General features: G+C 31.5%; 2 protein-coding genes and 1 pseudogene across 6 annotated transcripts; 2 read left to right on the top strand and 1 right to left on the bottom strand.

Moving 5' to 3' along the window:
• Positions 1–8,874: 8,874 nt before the first annotated feature.
• On the top strand, positions 8,875–10,010 carry LOC132803765 (uncharacterized). Its single transcript, XM_060817279.1, has 2 exons — positions 8,875–9,628; positions 9,724–10,010. Exons 1-2 carry the CDS (start codon positions 8,875–8,877, stop codon positions 10,008–10,010), a joined length of 1,041 nt encoding a protein of 346 aa, XP_060673262.1.
• A 2,973-nt stretch (positions 10,011–12,983) lies between these two features.
• Positions 12,984–15,376, top strand: LOC107421100 (chalcone synthase-like; annotated as a pseudogene).
• Positions 15,117–23,875, bottom strand: LOC107421123 (PHD finger protein EHD3). Of its 5 annotated transcripts, none has more exons than XR_001581748.4 (7): positions 22,958–23,852; positions 18,956–19,174; positions 18,450–18,776; positions 17,729–17,818; positions 17,537–17,581; positions 15,761–16,996; positions 15,117–15,539 (listed from the first exon to the last, which is right to left on the bottom strand). XR_001581748.4 is itself a non-coding variant. In XM_016030293.4 (7 exons), exons 2-7 carry the CDS (start codon positions 23,207–23,209, stop codon positions 16,124–16,126), a joined length of 1,806 nt encoding a protein of 601 aa, XP_015885779.3. In that variant the 5' UTR covers positions 23,210–23,273; positions 23,737–23,875; the 3' UTR covers positions 15,640–16,123. The 5 variants fall into 5 exon arrangements, 1 of the variants encoding a protein (XP_015885779.3); XR_007241463.2 differs by having other exon boundaries at positions 15,816–16,996; XR_007241462.2 differs by lacking the exon at positions 15,117–15,539 and adding an exon at positions 15,640–15,694 and having other exon boundaries at positions 15,816–16,996.

Here is a 23,875-nt window from a genome sequence, read left to right as displayed (position 1 = left end):
TTCTTTTAAAAAAAAAAAAAAGGCGCACACTAGATCCAAATACAAGTCCAATAATAATCATTTACTACAATGTACCTACATAAGTAATAATTGATCAAAAGCTTTTTAAAAAAAAAAAATACATAATTTTTGCAACTTTTGTTGGCAAATAGGTTAAAGAGCTACCTCGTGGACACCTGTTTAGACAGGTTAAAGCTTCATATGGGTTTTCATGATAAGTACAACCGAAACAATGGAGGACTGCCTTTGTGAACTCAGCCCAAGAGAATGGGTCCTTAAAATTACTCATCCACTGAAACCATTGCAAGGCCACTCCTTCCAGATGGAAAAAGGCCAATTGCACTTGGTGCTGGTGTTCTACTTCCTTGAACTCATTATATTGTTCACATTTGTAAATCCATCCTTTTGGATCCTCTCCATTAAGTAGAGTTTGAGTTTTGTTTGATTTGATTCAGACTGATTTGTTAATTGAGAATTGCCAAGGTTTCATACTTGATCGATTGTTTGAGTGTCCAAGGGAAAAAGGGTTTATCTCCCATTCCGATTGGATCTTCCTTAAAGTAACTCACATGGCCTGCAACTTAGTAAGAATTGTTGCATGGTGGAATTGATCTGCTCTATGCTAATCTCATGTCGATCGGTCAAAAGTCTCTTGAACATCATTCCGGAACTCACATTGGACCTTCCCCATCTCTCCATTTTCTTTTTTTTCAGGGGAACCAAGCTTTGTTACCAATTTTAGGTCCGTGCAAAAGGAGAGAAAGAGAAAGAGAGAAAAGAAGAGGGATAAATAGAGAATCGGAGATAGGGAAGAGGAGAATAATTTCTTTCACAATGAACATAACGTACAACTGAGGACTAATGAGGAGTGTAACCACTCCAGCTGACCCACTACTCCGACAAAGCAGGTAACTACCATTACATGATACCACCATGAACATTTACAAGAAGGAAAAACAATAACTGCAATAATATGTACAGATAAGCATCACATATAGAACTTCACTAACACGCCTTCTGCCATGCAGCAACCATGCAAGTACCCTATCATCTACGCGCATGGCATGTCCTACGGGTCCCATAACCAACTTATAGTTTAAGGGGCTTCATGTGTTTTACAGTTATTTTTATTTATTTATTTATTTTTTTTTAAAAAATTAAAGATAGGTCTTAGTATATGCTCTTTCTCGATTGTGAACACAAGCCGACATTTCCAATCTTCATAGCCTGTTCTTCAAGCTATGACCAACTTTGATCGTCGTAAATGACAGCACGAAACAGAAATAACACTAGAATAATAAATGTCTTTTGGGATCAACAAACTTAAAATTTCCACTAAACAAACCCAACATGCCATTACTTATTAACTTAACAGCCCTAACAATATACTCAATGTAATCCCTAAAATTACATGTAGGGAAGTCACAATGTCATAGAAGACTAACCAAGAGATGATCGAAATCAAGCCAAATGATGAATTAGTTGTAATCTTAACGACCGAAATGTGTCATACACATAACTCCAAAGAACATTTATAGAAGAGAGGTCGAAGTATAGACTTACTTGCAACAGGATATGGTTTACAGTGGTAATGTTTCATTTTGAATAATGATATTGCCTATGAAGAAATTGATTATGCATGCTATTAGGGAAAGTATTCTAGAACCATATTTGCTTGTATATATTATTAGTAAAACTTTTTAAATATCATGAAAAACTTTTGACCTATTAATGTGATCTTAAATTTAATATTATATAATAGTTATCTATGTGAGATTTAAATGTAAAGATAATAATCTAAAATGATGCAGAATAAATAATTAAAGTTTGAGATATTTAATTAACCAAAATTACTAATATACTACATTATAATTAAAATTGAAATAGTTTAATCAGAAATGTTACCATAGTGATATTAAAATAGAGGCACTTTGTATAATAAAATTATATAGCATTAAACCAAAATCTTAAATAATTATAATTATATATAAAATATTCATATTGTAACACCCTTAGTTAAATTACTTAATCGAGGAATGCAACTATATGTGCATGAGTGTGAGTATGTGTACTTTACCAATAATTAAGAAACTTATTTGGCTAAAATTGAGGTTTTAACAAATTTTTAACAAATTAAAAAATTGAAGATCTAAATTGTTAGATCTGAAAATTAAAAACCAAAATATCAAAAAGTAAAAATCAAGGATTCCGAATGCTATTAACCTTTTGATAATTACCGAATTACAAAATTAACAAGTCTACATCCATATAAATACAAGTAGACAAATATGTCAAGTAGTTGCCGGTAGACTTCTTCCTTAATGGTGAAATATGTTAAGCCCCTTAAATTACTTTTAATTTTTGGTTTTATAAAATTATTATTATTAGATTGAAAATTTCAATTTTATTTTAATTTTAATTTTTATCTAATTTTAGGTTCAAAAATATCTAATTATAATTGTGTCTCAATTTTAATGTGTCTTACCCAAAAAAAAAAAAAAAGTTTTCTTTATTTAAATATTTAAATGTCTGTTAAGTGAAAAAAGTTCTATTCCTAACCACTTGAAAAGTAAGGGATATGTTAAAAAAAAGATATATATATATATATATATATATATAAAGCTTATATGATCTGCCTAATAAATTGGATAACAAATTATTTAACATTTTTTCTCTCTAATAAATTATACAGCTTTAATATATTTGTGGACGTCCTTTGGAGGGTGCTAAAGTTGGGGTTGGGTGTCTGTGATATCCCATTAAAGGTTTGTGCCTCATCAGAAATTTCTTTTTCTTTAAAAAAATAATAATAATAATTAAGGTGCCAAACTTATTGATATTACAAAAAAAAAAATATATATATATATATATATATATCTGTCTTGATGGAAGAATTTTGTTAGACAATGAAATAAAATGGCCTATAAACAAAGCAGCTAAAGTATAGGCTCGGGATTTGATTTTGAAAAGCAAGCATTTGATTTCTTTGAAACCCGAATATATTTTTATTTTATTTATTTATTTATTTATTGTGCCTTTGGTTTGGGTTTCAGAGTGATATTGCTATGGTTCGGAACCTTGGATTAAGATACACGAGGTGTGGAAAGACATGTTTATCCTTCCTTTTAAGGTCATGAGGATTTCACGTGATACTTCCGTTAGAAAATGGATGGAAAAGGATTAACGGTGCATTGTTTTGTGAGTTGGGATATGATTTTGCCAAAACAAAAACGTTTAGGGATTAAAGTGCAACTGATGATATAGTTTAAGGATTAATGATGCAAATACCCCTTTTTTCTTTTAATTTTTTGATATTCATGGACGTCCACATAGCAAGCATTAAACTTGAGAAAAAATCCAAATTAATTAATTAATTTCTTCTTCTTCTTTTTTTTCAATTTATATAGACCAAGCAAAAAATTTTAGTTAGTATTAATTTAGAGGCAATGGCCAACTTATTTTTCAAATTTTTATATATCAATTGATATAATACAGGTTAGTCCCAATAACTTATAATGATGAATTTTTAAATTCTAAATTTAAAGTATACTGACAAAATTTTTCTTTGATAAAAAATATATATATACATATAATATTATTTCATTTGCTTGTAATCGATCCCATTAATTATCTGGCCTTATCAACTTGTTAAAAACCATCATAAAATAAATAAATAAAACCATTATATCATGAACATCAGTTGGTGTATAATTTAAGATTTTCAATTTTATTATTATTATTATTATTATTATTATTGTTATTGTTATTTTTGGTTACTTTAGGTTACATTCAACCTAAGTTCTTAATTATCCATTTGAAATAGTCTAATCGGTGACAATCACTAATAATAACCTCATATTTAAGGTTTTGGACTTGATGATGAAATCTCTCTCTCCAATTTTTTTATATTTTATTTTTGAAAAACACCATGTTCTCTAACGTAAGTATTATTTTTGATAATGCATTTTTATACACAATTAATCGATCCTGTAGTCATATTAGGGCTTATCAGCGTTAAAAACTAATATAAAAAAAAAGAAAAAAAGAAAAAAAAGACCATGTTCTCTAATGTAAGTATTATTTTTTATCATACATTTTTATAACACAATTGATCGTTCCTATTGTTATATTAGGGCTTATCAGTGTTAGAAACTAATGTAAAAAAAATAAAAAAGGTAATTGCACATTAGTACCCACAACTTTCACGATTGAACGAATTGAATCTTGAAGTTTCAAATTTTACTTTGCCGTTAAATGACATGAGCAGGCTAACGTCATCTCACATCATAATAATGTCATAATTCATTTTTTAGCCAAAAAAATAATTTAAAAAATAGTAATTTTTATGCAACCATAAAAAAATAGTCCACAATAAAAAATTAAAAATTAGACAAAAATAAATAAATTTGAATTTTTATGGCTTTTTATTTTGGTCTAAAAAAAAGTGATAAATTTACCTATACTCGCTTGCAAATTATTCAAGTATACAAAGAATGAACAATTATGGAAAAATTAAAAATAATATCAAAAATTTTTGCTTAAAAAGATAAGGATCTAAAAATAATAAAAATAAATTATTAGACCAAATGAAAATAAAATAATAAAAATATAACCAATAATAATAAATTTATTTTTTATTATTTTTATTAGACCAAACTAAACGTATAAAAATTATAATTTATTTTTATTTTTATTTTTTGTGATTTGGGCATAAAAAATTATTATTAATTTTTGGTCCAATAAAATTATTTTATTTAATTTTGATCTAATAAAAATATTTTTATTAGAGCAAAAATTCCAATTATATATATATATATATTTTTTATTTTTCTTTATTTTGATTTTATTTTTTTATGGTTTGGGTGTAAAAAATTGTTATTAATTTTTGGTCTAATAAAATTACCTTATTTAATTTTTGGTATGATAAAAATATTTTTATTAAAAAACCTGAAAATTCCAATTTATTTTTATTTCTATTTTTTGTCGAATTTTTATTTTTTTATTTTGGTCTAATTTTTTTTAATTGTTTGGGCATAAAAAAATTATTATTAATTTGGTCTATTAAAACTATTTTATTAAATTTTTAGTCTAAGAAAAATAGTTTTATTAGACCAAAATTTTAATTTTTTTAATTTTTATTTTTATCTAATTTTAAGTTCAAAAATATTTATTTTCTTTGAAATTTTTATTTAAATAAAATAGGAATAGTACAATTTTTCAAATAAAAAATTCATAAATATAAAATAGAGAAATATTAAAATTATTTTTTCAAAAATATATATTTTTGGTTGAAAAAACAGATTATGAAGTCAACATGTTGTATACTGGCGTTATTTAATGGCAAAATTAACCCTGGTAGTTAATATAAACTGATTTGAAACAAATTTAAAAACTTCATAATCCAATTTATATAATTCTAAAACTTCAAAAAAAGAATGTGTAATTAATCCAAAAAATAAATAAATAAATAAAAACATTTTTCATGAGATCAGTTGGTACATAATTTAAAATTGCAGTTTAAATATTGTTTTTGATCATGCGTTCTTAATACACAATTAGATAGAAAAATAACAAATCAAAGCCCCTAAACCTATTAGTATAGGTGGTTCAATAAAGATCAAGTGAGAATTTGTGCAAATTATGGAGCTTTATGCTCTATTGATTTTTTTGATCAACTTATGCACTAGTGATTTATGTGCGTGAAAGTATCATCTTTCCAATTCTAATGGAGGGTGTCAGAAAGAGTACAAAAAGTGTGGAAGAAAGAGGACTTAGTAGAGTTTAGGGACTTAAATTTCAATTAGAAGCACCTTTAAAGAGACATTACAATTTAAGTGCCAGATTTTGATCCGCATACCATACATAGAAGCTCAACAGAGATGTGTACAAAACTTGGAAACACATGGTTGGTAATGGTATCACAATCGAAGAAAAATATGCGGATATTGAAAATGAATTAATTCTCAAAAACCATAATCAAATATAAAACAACATACACATAAAATAGACTAAAAACTCCAAATTAGCAATCCTCACATGAGGTCTCAAGTCTCAACACGATTTAATTAAAGACAAATTTAAATACGAACTATTCTCTGCACGTGCTAATATTTATTTCCTTTTCATGATCAGCAAAAAAATTGACATTTCAGTCCATGAATTGCACGCCATTTCATGATTTATGGTTTGGGGAAAGGAAAAAACTTGAAATCTGATTCATTTGGGGAAAGGAAAAAACTTGAAATTACTTGAGAATTCCGAGCATCTTCCTTTTAGAGAATATATATATATATATATATATGTAGTGATGATTATAGATCTTAATTAGAAAGTCAACTTCAACCCAATTCAAGCTTAAAATATTAATCCTGATACAATTGAGCCGCAATCAAAATTAGTGTAATAATTACTCAAAATCCTGTAAGATATATAATAAATCATGGCTACTATTATCGGGTAGTAGCCCTCAACATGTGGTGGGCAACAATTTATTAGACTTATTATCCTGATTACAAATAATTAATATGATATATGATTAGAATTACATATACTTGGGGGCAGTTGCTCTATGTGGATGACTACAATCATATTTATATAGTTTTGCTATAAATGTTATGTGTTACTTGATCAATTACATGTAACACATATGTGTCAGCATTCTATAACAAAATTATATGTGTCAGCATTAGAGAAGCTTAATCAAGAGAAGTCACATGCTCAACTAGCAAACTAAAATGATCCGGATCAGTACTCACGGTTGACTGTGATGATAACCAATCAACAAAATACATGACATTTAAAAATTGTTAATTAATTAGCCAACTAGACAAGCGCTTACTTTCATAAATTTCTGATAAGAAACGTTATTCATGTAGACAATTAAAAATCGATTACATGGACACCACGCACTCAGCAAGCACAAATTGATTCCAAAAATAAATAAATAATTAATAGAAAAACAGCGCAAATTGATTTAAATGCAAGTTTAATAGTTCTATAGTACTACAAAATACATTAAAAAGAAGTACCATAATTTTTGTTACTTGCACCACAAGAACTTGCATTTATAAATTTATCAATTTGCATTTAGAACTTGCATTTACATATATATATATATATATATATATATATAAGAATTGATTGAGTATTACAACCTATATGGTATTTGATGAAAGAAGTATATATAAATAAGGGGGGCGTGCACATGGATATTCTTCTTCTGGGTAAGTTGTGAAATAATTTATCTTACAAGAATAGAATAGACATCATCTTGTTGTTTATCAATTGATAATGATATGACCAACTATGTAAGGTAATATTTCAGGACCAGGATCTTGTGGTGGCTATTTTTAGTATGTGGTTATGTTTGACTTTTCATAGCTTTTTGTTTAAAAACTATCTAATTCAACGATGAAAATGAATATCATATGTTAATAATTAATATAGTACATGATCACTAAAGCCACATTTTTTTATTATTATTTTTTTTTTGGGGGGGGGGGGGGGGTCCAACTTCCTCCGCGCGCTCATCCATAGAAAACCACGTTTTGAAAATAAGGGAAAAACAACCAGCAGCAATGGAGAAAAACAAAAAGATATCAAGATTTGGAACTTTTGAGTGAGCCCATGATCATCTCCAATTAAGTAAAACCGCTTTTTTAAGTTTAACAAAAGCTTTATATATATATATTTTTTCCCTCTCCAAAAATAATAGGGTTCAGATTGGGTTTTCCAGAATTCGTCATGAGGTAAAAGAATCAGAACTGGTACGTGAACATACAGATTGGTTCTTTTTTCCTTTTTTTTTTTTTTTTTGGGGGGGGGGGGGGGGGGGGGGTTTGCTTTTGGTTCTTTGTTCTGTAGTGGTTAAGTTAAAAAGAAGAAGAAATAATGGGTATCCTTTTTCTTTTTATTTTTCTCGTCGACTGAATGGATCTTCGAAGTACAAATGGATTAAGCTAATCTATTATTTTGTATCATGAAGTAGCACATGCGATTCAGCCTCTTTTTTAAAATTATAAAATGAATTTTTATTTGAAAATTTTTGAAAAATACATGAGATCTAATGTGAAATAGAAGAATCCATGTGTTGAGGCTTTGATGATCATGTATGCTAATTTAAATGATGTGGTATTCATTTTGATCTTTGGATTAGATAATTTTTAATGAAAGGTTGTGATAAAACCCCAAGCACAATCAAGCACTGAAAAAAGCCAACAAAGGATCCTAAGAAATTAGCTTTCTGTTGTTGTTCTGGAAGACACAAAAAATATTCAAATGTTATATCTTAATAATCCATAATGGACAGTTATATAAGAAAAAGAATTAGTTGCTCCTTTTTTTCAAATATTATATAACATATATATCGCTCGAAACAAAAAATTATGTAATATTTAAATAAATATTATCAATAATCAGTTTCTTATTTGGTGGATTTGATAGTCATTGAATTTTCTTAATTTTTCTTTGTTAATTTAGATAGAATTAATCTTTTAAAATTAAACATAGTTAGTGCTTTCGAGTTTAAATAAGGGCTACAAAGCTATTGTCAGAAGGTTCTGGTGGGGAGCTAAGGAAGGTAGCAGTCATTATCTAGCTCTGAAGAATTGGGGAAGTTTATGTAAACCCAAAGCTTTCAGGAAGTTCAAAGATTTCAATGTAGCCCTTTTAGCCAAGCTTGGATGGAAACTAGCCAAGGAGGAAGATTGCTTATGGAACCGTATCTTAAGAGCTAAGTACATTAAAAAACAAATCCTTTTTTGGATGCAAGTTTAAAGCCGAGAATTCTTTTGTGTGGAGAAGAATACTTAGCTCAAAAGATTTGATCAGGAAGGTTTCGTGCTTTAAGATTGGAAACGGCTGGACCGTTGACCCATGGAAGGATCCTTGGATCCCGAAATTGAAGGAAAAGTCCCTAAAATAAAAGAGGGAGCTATTGAATCCCAAGTCAGGAGAGTTGAGAACCTGATTACCCCTATCGATTTTAGATGGGACGAAGCCAAGTTGCAAGATTTGTGCGACCAAGAAATAGTGGAAGCCATCAATAGAGTTAAGATCTATGGATCAGAGATCGAAGATAAACTCTTTTGGATAAGCACCAACAACGGATTTTTTTCAGTTAAAAGTTGCTATAACATCCTCACTAGTAATGGAGCTTCTGATAAAAGTATATGGAAGGAGATATGGACAGCTAAAATCCACGAGAGAATCAAGATGTTTCTCTGGAGACTCGCTGCAGATGTTTTGCCTTTGAAGGGAACTATTTTTGAAAGCACTGGCAAGGGGGATCCAAGCTGCTCTTTCTGCGGTTTTACCAAAGAAATGTCTTCCCATCTTTTGGTAGAATGTCCAGTTGCAAGAGCAATGGCTTTCAGCAGTAAATGGGGACTTCGACTGGATTCTGTTGCCTCAAGTAATGCCCAGGAGCTGGTGAAGTGGTGTATGAATCCTTCTCATCAGCTGTGTTCAAACCTAGGAAGAAAAGACTACACTTCCCTATTGCTAGCCACTTTTCTTTACATTATATGGGAATTACGAAATGACAAGGTCTATGAAAACAGAAGCTCTATAGCCAAGGCTTCGGCTAGATGGGAATCGATGGTGGAGGAATTCAAGCTTGTGGCTCTAGGTAAGAAGAGCAGGTGTCATCCTCGCAGAGACATAGTTTGGAAAGCCCCCCAAAGTGGTAGAATTTGCATAACACGGATGTTGTGTGCTCTTCAGACAAATCAGCAATCGCTCTTATTGCTAGGGACGACAAGAGTTTAGTCAAAGTCCTCGCTGCCAAACTAATACCCTCAGTTAGACCCGATATTGCTGAGCTCAAAGCTATCGAATGTGCAGTAACTATTGCAAAGGAGTCTTCTTGGATAGAGGTGGATTGGCTCTGTAATGCCCGGTTGGTGGTGGATCAGCTTAATGACTCTTCCGAACCTAGCGAATGGGAGTCGTGGTCTTTGGTTAAAAATCTCAGAGACAAACTGAAGGACAACAACTGGACAATTTCTTAGACCCCACAGCAAGCTAATCAATGCGCAGATCTTGCAGCAAAGGCAGCTCTGAAGGATAATTCTTATCTGTTTTGTTCTACTGCTAATTTATGTAACTGTCCTCCTCCTGTTTTAGCTCATATCCTCTCAGAGGAAACTGCTGTATGTTCTTTGGGGTAACTGGATATTTCCTTCTGGTTCCCCTCCCCTCTTTTGTGCTTAATGCAGTTTTATTTACCCAAAAAAATAAGGGCTACAAAGACAGAAAAATCATCTGGTTATGTGTTTGGCAAAAATATTAGAAAGTGCTTTTTCCATTAAAATTAAAAAAATAAAAATAAAAAGAACATTTTTAGTGCTTTCGAGTTTAAATAAGGGCTATGAAGACAGAAAAAGCATCTAGGAAGTGCTTTTTCCATTAAAAATAAAATAAAAATAAAATAAAAAAAGAAAAAAGAACATTTTAAGTGTTTCTAAAAAAGTTAAGTACCAAATTGAAACTTCTCCAAATAAGTACTTCAAGATGATAAAAAATAAAATAAATAAAAAACCTTTCAATGCATTAATTAAAATATAAAAATACCAAAAATAAATTTAGAAGTATTTTTTTGTTATATATAGGCAAATATTATACCACTTATTTTATGAAGCACTTATTTAAAAAAAAAAATGCTATAGTAAATAATTACTTAAGAAAAGCACTTCAAATAGGTCCTTAAAATTACTTTGATTTTATAGATGGCAATGCTGCTATATGTACTAAATTTATTAGCCAAGCTTTTGGTATAAAATGATGTAGTAGTTTTAGATTCTTAATAAAGCTAGGACTATAAAAATATTCTTCAAATTCATTTACTGTGATAAATAATATGATAATATCTCATTAGCTTTTTTTTTTAATCTATTATCTATTTAAAAATTCACTATTAATATATCAATTAATAATATATTAAATATGTAGTATTTAATAAATAAATTTGATAAATATGATAGTGTCCTAGCATTTACCATACACTTAATAATAGTAATAATATCAATGTTTTGAAAGACAAAAGCATAGGATGGGGTGTTTTGACTGACACGAGGTGAGACATAAGCTCGAAGACATTGAAACGTATGCTTTTCAAGAATTAAATTATAATACTAAAAAGATAAGAAATAAAAATAAATTTTAAACTACAAAATACATAAAATTAAAGTTTATATAAGATATAAAATTAATAAATTATAAATAAATATACAATACATATACATTTTTAATTTATAAAAATAATTTATAAACCTAAATTAGGGTAAAATAGATTTTTACAAAATAAAAAACAAAGAGGTTAGATTTAACTATATAGATGACATGTATTCCTCACCATTTGAGCCGTTAAAAAATGTATTTCTGTGCCCTAAGATTTTTGTCCCATCTCGTAAAGCATATGTCTCACAGGCATATCCTAAAATGCCTTGGCTCGAGGCCTTAAATCTTTTAAAACATAGTATAATATATATAACATATATATATATATATATATATATATAAATCAGTATTAGATAAAATATTTAATACGATCTCTAATATAAAAAAAAAAATTATATATAAAATCAGAATTAAATAAGATATTTAATAGGATCGTTAATATAATTTTTTTTTTAATTTTTAAATTATATTAAAAATTAAAATTTTAAAAATAAAATTTTAGTATATCATTTAATACATATTTATCAATTTTTAAATTTTAAATTATAATTTTAATATAATTTAATAATCATCAAAATTTTATTAAATTATCTTACTTCAACTTGTGCGTGTGTATTAAAAATTGAGATTTAAAAAATAAGATTTTTTTTTTATTTGCATTTACAATAATAAACTGTACTATTATATATACATATATATGTCTAATAATGTCCTAGACTTCTGGTTTCGCGGTCACTAAGACTGGAAGAAGGGATTTTGAGCCATTATAAAACATACAAAAGAAGTGTATAGAGGCGAAATAATTATTGTAAAATATTATATATATAGAGAGAGAAAATAATGGCTTCTAAATGAGTGGAATATCTAATTGAGTTCACGATATAATTGATTCATTTGATTCATTCATTTATCATTATTATTATTTTTGGATGGCATACATGGAATTGCATCTACCAATTAAAGTCGATGCAATCTCATTCTTTGTTTAATTACTTCTTTGTTGGAAGACATTATTTATCTCCTCTAAGTTTTGATAATTGCCTTTATATACATATTAAAGCTGCATTTTTTTTGTCTCCTTTTCTTTTAATATTTAGATTAGAAAATCGACAGCAGATATGTGAAGGATAAAAATTTATATTGTTATATTGTTTAGGTAATGCAGTGCAATAAGACATTTATAATAGAATATTAATTAATTATTTATAGGATTTATATATTTTATTTTAACATCTTACAAAATATATTATATGACGTTTGTAAGTGATTAATTTATTGTTATACCATATAGTATTATTTTTTTTATCAAGTGAGGTTGTCAAGTGATAAACCCTTTAATCTACAACTATGAGGTCATAAATGGGAGACTCAAAAGAAAGGGGGTATCATAAACTTTTAGATTTTTTTTTTTATTTAAAAGATTAAATACATTTATGACTATTATAGTAGACATTTTTATAAGCAAAAATTTTTTAAACTAGAATATCCAAATTGAATCAAAATATAATAAATTAAAGTTGAGGAACTAAATTGCAATATGTTAAATTTAAATGTTCAAAATGCAAATTTTCCAGCATAAATGTACTGAATTGCAATTAATTCAAATCAAGAAATAGTACACAAAGGTATTCAATTCTTAGTTGTTACACTGGAACTTTATTTTTTATTTTTGGTTGACAGATTGCAGCATTTTAAACTACAAGATTAGTCTATAAAAGCCCACAGAGTTGCGGCAACAAAACCCTGCTTATCTCTCCCTTAATTGCAGGCTTATCATACAAATTTTCCAAATTTTGGGATATTACGGTATCAAAACCATTTCAAGCATCAATGGAAAAGATTAGTAATGGAGATGTTCAAGGAGCCGAGAAGGCTGTAGCCAAAATAATAGCAATTGGCACTGCAAATCCAACAAATTGTATCTACCAAAAAGACTATCCTGATTTCTACTTCCTAATCACCAACAGTGACCACTTGACCCATCTAAAGGAAAAGTTCAAGCGCATCTGTAAGCTCTCTATCTATATTATAGCCCTTTCATTTCCTCAATTATGTTACATTCTCTCAATCATGCAAAACCCAACATATAAATATTTTGTATTAATTCTCTAATCAAAGAATTCAGGACAAATTTTATGTTAAAAGGAAAAAAAATCAATCAACATGTTGCCTAACATTGCACATGGGACAAAAATTTGTCCAGGATAAGAGAAAAATTAAGAAAATTTTGACACTTCGTGCTTGAAGGCAAAAAATCTACCACAAACAAGCGATACCTGCACTTGACAGAAGAGTTTCTAAAATCCAACCCAAATATATGTACCTATCAAGCTCCATCTTTTAATGCACGGCAAGACCTTCTGGTTTCTGAAGTACCGAAACTTGGTAAACAAGCAGCAATGGAAGCCATCAAAGAATGGGGACAACCCATCTCCAAGATCACACACCTTATATTCTGCACAACTTCCGGCATGCCGGGAGCTGACTACCAACTCACAAAGCTTCTTGGTCTCAACCTTACAGTTAACAGGTTCATGATCTATCAGCAAGGCTGCTTCGCCGGAGGGACAGCTCTCCGGCTAGCCAAAGATCTCGCCGAGAACAATCATGGTGCACGTGTGCTTCTCGTTTGCTCTGACATCACAGGAACGCTTTTCCATGGACCTTCACAAACACACTTGGACATACTCATAGGTCAGGCAATCTTCGGGTACGGTGCAGCAGTCGCAATTGTCGGTGCCAATGTCAATGCTGATCAAGCTCCGGTTTTCAAGGTGGTTTCCACCGGGCAATCAATTGTTCCGGACTCCGGAGATGCAGTTGTGGGACACTTGAGGGAGATGGGTTTTGCTTACCGTTTAGCGGAGAACATTCCCAAGATGGTGGGAAGCAGCATTGAAGGGGTGTTGAAGGAATCGTTTAGGAAACTTGGGATGGATGATGTTGATTGGAATTCATTGTTCTATGCTGTCCATCCAGGTGGAAGAGCGGTTGTTGATGAGATTCAGCAAAACCTGGGTCTAGAAGAGGACAAACTGAGGGCCACAAGGCATGTGCTCAGAGAGTATGGGAATATGGGAGCTCCATGTGTTCTGTTTGTTATTCGAGGAAGAAATCAATGGAGGAAGGGAAGGAGACCACTGGTTATGGTTTAGAATTGGGTCTACTGTTGGGCATCGGACCAGGTATCACATTCGAGACTGTTGTGCTGCGGAGCTGCCCTTTAGTTACTGCTGCCCACTGACGCACTTGTTTCACGGTTTCAATCCTAATGTACATATGAATGGGATCTTCCATTCTCATTTTTGTCTTTATTGCTGTTACACCAGTGTTTCTATTCATGTTCAACCAGTGATATATTCCTTCTTCTTTTTTTTTTTTTTTATCATATATTAGTTATGCCCTTAATTCTCCCCTTTTCCATGCTATTTTAAATCCCTAGATCTAAGAGATAATATGGACACATAATATATATCCTGCTTTTTTTTAGATTTAGAGTAGTTCTACGATACGGATTGTCCGTATGCAGACTGCTGTGTATACTGTGTATATATACACAGCAAAACAGACGCCTTTTGATGCGATCCGCACCATATAATATCTATATATATATATAACCTACTTGATAAGCTTGCATGTTTATCTTGCAAAAAGTGTGCATGCTTACCTTTCAGAAAGTGTACAGTATTTTCTACCTTAGGCAACATACTGCCTGACAATGTAAAAGCTATTGACATATAAAAACTACAAGTATGCATCTACCGGCTATAGCAAAATTATATGTATATATATATATATATATATTTTTGCTATGATTAGTGATGTGGGCTAAATTACTAGACATTGCCTATCAGATGATCAGATTACATATAATTCCAATAATTGACCATATTCATGGACGAAATTCCAAGACTATATGTAATCTAACAGCTCGTCCATAGTAACAAATGAAGTTTAAACATCAATCCCAGCTGTTTAGTAAAGACTTCATTGAAAAAATGACAGTCTAGATCTCTGAGGTGACAGCTTGTGGTTCGTTAGCTTGATGTGCTTAAAGAATAGACACGTTGAGAGTGCATGTGGTATTTTAACAATTGTTCTCCCACCACCACAAAAAAAATAAAAAATAAAAAAGTAGAAGAAGAAGATGTATTTCATTTGACTTCCATATAGGGGAGAAATGAGCAAAGGAATAGAAGTTGTAGAAAAAGGAATCCTGGGAAATGATGCTATTCACTAATCCAAATCAAGGATGAGGGCTGAAACCTGAAAATTTGCAATTTTGGTCGAAGAAACAATCAACTGCCAGTCTTTTGCAAAATCCACTTTAAAGAACCCAAGTAAAGGATACAGTATGCTTCCTGGAAAGGAATAAAACGATGGCAAAAAGTCATAATGAAAGCAAATATTAACAAATCCAAAAAGATGAAAAACAGAGAGAGACAGAGCATAGCTGCTTCGTGAAGAAAAATATCCTTCTCTTTGATTACCAAGAGCAGGTGTTACACAACAATTTCTGCATTTTACAACATGACTTGAGAAACATAGCCTTTTCAATAGCTCTAGAAAAATATCTACTTACATGGTACAAAGCGTTTAGGGTATTCAACAAGAGATGGTTAAAATGGTCACTTTACCAAACTGGTATTGTTTCTCAATCCCTCCACTTTAAGCGGGGACCGATGTAGTAGATATACAGCTTTTAGAATCATGTCTTCCCCGATATACGTATCCAAAAAGTCAGTCAAATCTAACACAGTTTACACCCTACCAAAATATCAGTCTTCCCAAATAATGAGGCAAATGGAAAATGTCGAGCATCCTGCGATACACCTACATGTTAATATTTATTGCCCATAGAAGAAACCATTCAAAATCTCGTACTCATATAATACCTTCTTGTATTCAAAACATTTCACTGAAATTTCCAGCCACTTGCTCATCGTCATAAATTCATCGCAGTTATAAGCATGTCTATCCCTTCCCTATTTTTATCTGATTCCATGCTATCTTTATCAACCCACTTCTTTTCATTATTCTCAAATGCCTTAAATTCTCCATTGCCTTTCTTCTGTCTTCTTTCATAAGCCCTCTTTGCCTTCCGTATTGATCGAATTCTTACGTTGCATCTTCTGCAAAACCATTTTCCTCTTGGAATGGAAGTCTTGGGTGGCTTTAAGCAATAAATGTGATAGGCATGATCACAGCCATCACATAGAACAATATCTTCATCATCTTTATCAGTGAGGCAAGTTCTGCACAGACAAGAAGGGCAGTACCATTGTGGACCATATGACTTTAGCTGCATTTTTGTCAGGCACCTCACATGATAGTATCTACTGGGGCATACTGAGTGACTACATGTTTTTGACTTTTCGCCATCTTCTATCTCATTTCCACAAATTTTACAAACACATGAGCCTTTTCCCATTTCTGATGAGTGAAACCATTCATCTGAACTACAGTTTGAATTTTCTCCCAATTCATTATGTGCTTCTCCATTAGTCGGAGCACTGTCGTTACCAACTCCATTTACTATGGTCTTAACCGTATTCAGCCTCTCACATACTGCACAATTTTCATGAGGTGATTTAATTCCACTTGCAGTGCAAGTGGCACAATACCAACTTTTGTGGGGAATCTCTTTGACAGCAGGCTCAATGCAGGAGACATGATACATATCCTCACATGAATCACAGACTAGACGATCCCTCCCATCACAACTGTCCCCACAGCGCATACAAGTGCAAACTTTGTATAAACCACAATCATCTGATTGCTCCAGTTTAGGGTGAGAGTCAGACTGCTTGGTATGCAACTGCATTGAAGTAACAATGTTTAGTATATTCCTCTAAAGTAGCATCATAACTAATCACTTGAAACAAATTCATAAGAGTGATAACTGAGATGCATATGTTAAAAAATGGGCCAACAAAAATAGATTTCAGAATTTTTCAGTTGTCAATTAACCGTCTCATCATGCTGTTCTGCAATAATCAATTTGTATATGCCCTAAAGATATTAAAAAAGCATACACTGGAAATAAAATAAAGGGGCAAAAAACAATAGGATTTGTCACAAAACAACAAGCCAAACCCCTAGGATTTGTCAACACACACACAAATATTTTCTCTGCAAAACAAAGAAACAAAACTCTTCACTTTAAACAGTCATTAAATTCAAGGATATGGAAGTTGCTAGACAATCCCAATCAGTTTGAAAGAGATGCAAAACTTGAAATGTAACAATGCAAACCACAGGAACATTTCCTCTAGTATCAAACCAAACTAAGTAAATTCATTTTGACTTTTGAAATCCAGTTAAAACTCATTTTACACTGACTGCAGAACTCACTTACCTCATGTTTTCCATCTTGAAATGTGTTGCGGACAGAACCTCCAACCTAGGCAAAAAACAACTAATTTTTTTGAGACATACAAGCAAACCATAACATAATGTGCAGGTGGAGATAAATTTCTATAACAGAGAGATAAACTATAAAATACAAGACACCTAGATTGACAAAAAACCTTTAATTGACTTATCTTACCTGTTTATTGTAGGAAGTCCTTGAAATTTCAGAGAGGCTTTTTGCAAGAGAAATCATTTGAGTTCCAATTCCCTGAAGCTTTGCCCATACCTGGAAACATATTCAGGTTGAAAATACATATAAGCAAAAATATAAGGTTCACTTTCATGGAGAAAAAAAGAATACACATCTGCACAGTTGCCCCAACAAGACTAAAATTTTGGACATTGATCTCAAGTTTCCTAAATGTGAGACGCATGAGAAATTTCTCCATGAGAAAAAAAAGAAAATGCATAAAATAAATATTCACATTTCAATAAAGAAAGACATTTCAAAATCCAAAGAACAGATAATGAAGCAGAAGAGGATGGCACAATCAATATGCATTTACCATCAAACATAAAGAAAACAGAAACATGAAGACCACATAACTGTCCTTGGTAAAAGCATGAAAACCATCAATTATATGCACAGAATCACAAGATAAGTTCAGGAATAATCTCTACAAAATTCCCTGAACAATCAGTTTAACCTTCCACTCTTCATTTCTTTTACATGACAAATACCAGATCAGAATTCAAGCAAATTTATTGGCCCAACAGTAAAACCAATCATTTATACCAATACATGAAAGATTAAAAGCTAGAAGTCATATTGTTAAGCACATCCACTTCGTGATACTGGACAACAACTAGAAGTTCAATCAATAATTTTTTGATAACATAACAACTATCATACTTACCTGTTCAAAATCTGAGAGGAAAAGCATAGGTGAACTTTCATAAGCTCCATCTTTCATCCTTGAGTTTATAAGACTAAAGTCAAAAACATTGTCCTTGATTCCTTGGAAATTATCCAACAATAGCTTGCACAATGAGGCAAAGTCTTCCGATATTAAAGTATTAAAAAAAGCACGCTGACAAGTCTCAGTTACAGTACATTTTGAAGTATCTAAGTATCCATTAGAGGAGATACCCGCATGTTCACTATCTTCTCTCCGAAATCCATTTAAGAGACACCCTGTTGGTGAAGAGCATTCTCGCCTATGGCCAACATGATGATCATACTCCTGCAAAATAACCAGCGAATACAAAAAATAACAAACGGAAAACAAGAATGGATTTGAAACAAAATAAATTATTTAAATTGACCACACAAAGGGGAAAAAAAGAAATGGATTTAAAACAAAATAAATTATTTAAATCAGCCATCATTAGGGAACATATGGACTATCGTCACAGCACAAACCTTAACTGTCATCACACGACCAATGTCTGGATAAAATTCGAGTGCATCCCGGATGCATCCTTGTATGCCACCTTCATCATCACTTAATGACTGATATAAGTGCTCCAATACAACATTTCTATATGGCCTCTGTGAACAATAATCTGAGCCATTCAAATGGAGGAAGACTTGCTCACAAGAATTGCTGCCTATGACCATGACTTGTTGCTCTTTCAGGGCCTGTAATAGATAAAATATGGCTCAATATAGAAATTTAAGAATTAGAAAAATGTTGCTGAGAACAATACCATAAATTCAAGGAGGAAGAATCCATTCACTCAATGTAATGGCTATATAATCACTCTTCAGCTAGCAATTATCATGGATAACTAAATGCAGCCAGATGCACTTCTATAATAATTAGCATTCACAACATGTTCTAACAAGCAGACACAAATATTGAAGAGAGTAATTGACAACATAAAACGACAGGAGCCTAATTTTCCAATTAAATAAGGTTTATTACTCTATAGCCACATTGTAAAGCACTTGCCTGAGCCCCATAAATGTTGTAAGCAGTGCATCCACAGTTGTCAAAATGTGGATCATAACATGTATCGTTTTGCCAAAAAAATAAAAAAGTGTAGTGTATCATACAGTATTGCATATCTTATGATACAATTTGACCATAATATGCTATACATGCGTATTTTTGTATGTGGATTTGTCATATTTAGTTATAGATGTTTATGGTTTTCCCAAAAAATCATTTTCCTTGTCCCTGACTGACGTACATCTTAAACATAGATAAAAGCATAAATCATTAAAGTAACTATGAACATCATAATTTGATCATAAAAGTCCTAAACACACAACAACTATACATCATTTTTCAGTCACTAATTTCGTTTTTAATGGCATCATAATCTTCATCCTTGAGTGTTAAGGAAATTTTGCTCCCTAATTTAACATGTAGCCCGTTTTACACAAAAAGACATTGTTTCAATAAATTTTTATGTATCATACATATTGTTACAAGGCATATCCATGTATGAACAATATGTTGCAATTTCCAATACAAGTAAGACAGATATTATTTTCAGTCCTTAATGATTAGCATCATACGATACTAGCAACTATAAGCACATCAGCCAACTAAAAGATGTACTAAGCATCTAAAAATTACACAGAGTTACAAGTATTATATGCATTCTGCTCATCAAAAGCACATAAGCATTTATAAACTTGTAATTTTGGAGATTTATAAATAAATCAATCATTAAATAGGAAAAAAGCAACTTCAAATATTGTTACAAACTTCCATGAAATAAGAGAAACACATAGCAAGGACCAGCATTTACATGGAGGAAGAAGGCCTCAATAATTGCATAGCCTCCTTAAGTCCAAAATTCTTTCTTCATCCAATTAGCAAATTAGTAGGCTATGAATAAACGCTTTGCTTTCAGTTTAACGTGTTTTGACAAAATACTGTCCAGATTCAAAGACAAACCACAAACAATTTAAATTTTATAGCTTTCCATATTCTATCATTCAAATCCATATATCATTTCAAGTTCAGCTATTTTTTCCAAATAAATTCAGCTTACTAGTCCCTCTCTAGTCATCCAAATTTAGTTCCTTTCCAGCAATCATGTCAAAACCCTAAATATTTCGAGTATTGAGAAGCATGTAAAAACCCTACTTCACCACTTCACTCTACTTAGTTCCTTTTGTTTCCTGATAATCAACTCTAATTGAATCCTTGAAAATGCTTTTAGATAAAAGTATAATATCCCAAGACCTAATTAATAAGCCATCTAAAAAGAAACTCAGAACTTTTGAAATTAAGATTGTAAATTGTGTATTCTTTAGAAGTTTCATAGCTAAGGTGGACAAGTGGGCCAATCCTGGTTATCAATTTCATAACCATTTGTTTATGATGAGATGATTCATTTCCTGATTTACAATTCATGTACTTCAAACTGTATAAGTTATCATCCATGAATCACAGAGGTTCTTGACTATCATTTGCTAACTTGGTTTGCCTTGATTATTATATAATAAAGTTTCTTACATTTGAAATTTTAGCTTATTTTATTGTCAACTATCCACCGTTTATGGGTTACTTCTTACCTATTAACCATCACAGGCATCTTACAACAAGTATTAATTCATAAACAACAAATATAGGTATGAAAGCATCAGAATGCATGCCACAACAACAAATATAGGTTAATGTACGATACAAACACATACTAGCATACAGATATATGGATAAAGCAAGCATGCTATGACTGCAATTGCTAAATTATCTAATGTGATATCATCCCTTGCTCAATCATAAACCCCTATCCCCTCCCTCTATGCCAAAAAAATAAAGAGAGGAAAAAAAACTGAATCCAACCCATCCTCTCTCCATGCAGAAAAACACAAACTTATGTGTCTTCATCAATGTCTGCACATAAATCAAGCCAGGACACCTATGTGCATCTTTCTAGTTCACACTCAAATCTTGATCTACAAATTTATAATCCATTGCCATTTTAACACCACAAACACATATGCAAATGTACATATGTATGCGGTAAAAAATATTGGCATACTTGTATATGCATACCAGCATATATTACATACAACTATAGAAGATGCTTCTCACACATATATCATTTCTGAAGAGCATACTAATTAACATCACTTCATAACTTTTGTTAACCATCACAAACCATCCATTCCCTACCTAATCTTCCAATATACATCGTCATGTTGTTTGCACATACACCAAATCAGTAAGATATTGTGCACGCTTTTTAGATCAATTATATACTCCTCTAGTAGTAAGTAGCCCACTCCCACACAAAAAACAAACATGAATATAAGTATACACAGGACTGTTGATGCAGAAAGGCTAAATCATGATATTTATCAAATAACATTGAATATATTGTTAGAATATTGAGCAATTTGGGATTTCCATGAACATAGGATCCCAATAGAGTTTTATATTACTTTGGAATTTAGTTGATTTGGTTTTAATTTAGTTTCCTTGGTAGTTTAAGTCTCTTTGATATAAATAAGACTATTATTTGAATACGGAATATTGAATATCGCCCATGGTTCTCTCTTTTCTTTTTCTTTCTGGTTCTTGCATCAGTTGCATAACCATGGTCGTGGATGCTTTAACATGCTCTTTACCTGACTTTTTTACCTCCCTCTATCCATTAGTAACCTCAATATAGCTAAATCTACAAATCCACCAGACAAAAAACAATGACACTATAAAAGGGAAAATCTACAGGGGACCTCCAATTGAAGTTTGATCACCCCCATTTCCACAAATTATAACACAAAACGGCCGCAATAACAACAATCTAGTTACTTATTGTCAAGGGAACTTACCAAACTTGTTTAAGTCCCAAGCTACAACTGTCAATGGCTAAGCCTTAGGCTACAATGCTTAAAAAGCAGTTGGCCTAAAGTTTTTTACTTGGCTTATTGACATACATCCATGAAATCCTATAATTTCCCTGTTAAAATTCCTCCTTGCTAAATGAACCTCTTTATGCTCATTCTATCCTAGTGAGCTCCAGAATGCATTCGGGAAGAAAGATTCACAGTCACATTTTCCTCCACTATGGCCTAGCTCTCTCACTCCTCAAAAAATCTTCAAAGTGATGGTTTATTTTCTATCTTCAGCTCACTACACAAAAAATTATGATCCTACCTACAACTTTTTTTTTTTTTTCCTTTTATATACAGTTACAAATTTATATTGACTTTTCCATTAACCGAAACATCTTAAAATGCTTCAGCTGTAATTTTATAATGAGACCTGAAGATTAAACTTAATAAATGGTCGAAGGATAACCAATAATAATAATAAATAAAAGTAGCAGACCAATATTGCAAATTGACAAGTACTGGAAGACAGCATTCACTTCATACAAGCAAAGTAAAATAAAAAAATAAAATAACTAAAAATAAAAAATACACACAGACAATGCATGCATAGAAAGGGAAGCAAACCTGGTCCACTAATTGACTCGCTGCCTCTGCATAAGGTCTTCCATCTTCCTGTAGTTTGCTCTCCATGGTTGACTTCAAATGTTTCCGCCTCTTGTAAGTTCGAATACACTCACTCGCTCCGGAGCTACCGTCACCCATGTTAGTTCCAGTGCCAACTTCAAACCCATTGTTGACTACATCACTCTGAAAAAACCTAACCCCTTCAGAGCATTCTGAACCGTCACCATTGCTCGTTCCTTCTTCAACACCCATTACAAGTAAAAAAACCCTAGTTCCCCCAACTTAAGAGCACGAAATTAGGGTTTCCCAATGCAACCTATGTGCTCACGATTTTAAGAAATCCGCATTAATAACAAACCACCCAACACCACCATATCCAAAATAAACCCAAAACCTACTCTCTAAATTAAAAAATTCGGCCGTTTGGTATTCAAGAAAACTGTAGAGCAACGAACATAATGAAAAACCAGAAAATCCCAACTACCAAGCATTTCTTCTATACTAAAGTTTTCTAGGAAACACAATTCTAACAAGAACCAAAGCCGAAATGGAAGTCTGAGTCGCATTCAGGAATAATAAACTTTTTTTTCCCCTAGATTCAAGCGTATGATAATAGCTAAAGATTTCAAGAATTTATCAAGATTTTTCTCTTTTCTTTTATTTGTGACACGGTTTTTCTTGAAAGCCAAACGGAGCAGAAAGTAGAAAAAAGAAAGTGAAAGAAAATTGAAAAAGAAAATCAGAGAAAGCGAGAGAGAAAAAAAGAAGTAGAAACTTACGTGGAGAGGAGGGAAAAGTAAGTAAAAATTTTATGGAGCGCTTAAAATCTTGAAGAGCGGCTTCTGCGAGGGAAGGTCTTATCCTTGAAGACTTTGGACTTTCTCTTTAAATTTTGAAATAAAAATGCTTGCCTTCTTA

This window comes from Ziziphus jujuba, chromosome 5 (genome assembly GCF_031755915.1).
Source record: "Ziziphus jujuba cultivar Dongzao chromosome 5, ASM3175591v1".
NCBI classification, from domain to species: Eukaryota; Viridiplantae; Streptophyta; class Magnoliopsida; order Rosales; family Rhamnaceae; genus Ziziphus; species Ziziphus jujuba.
The sequence above is the reverse complement of the archived record's forward strand: the minus strand, read 5'-3'. Positions and strand labels throughout refer to the sequence as shown.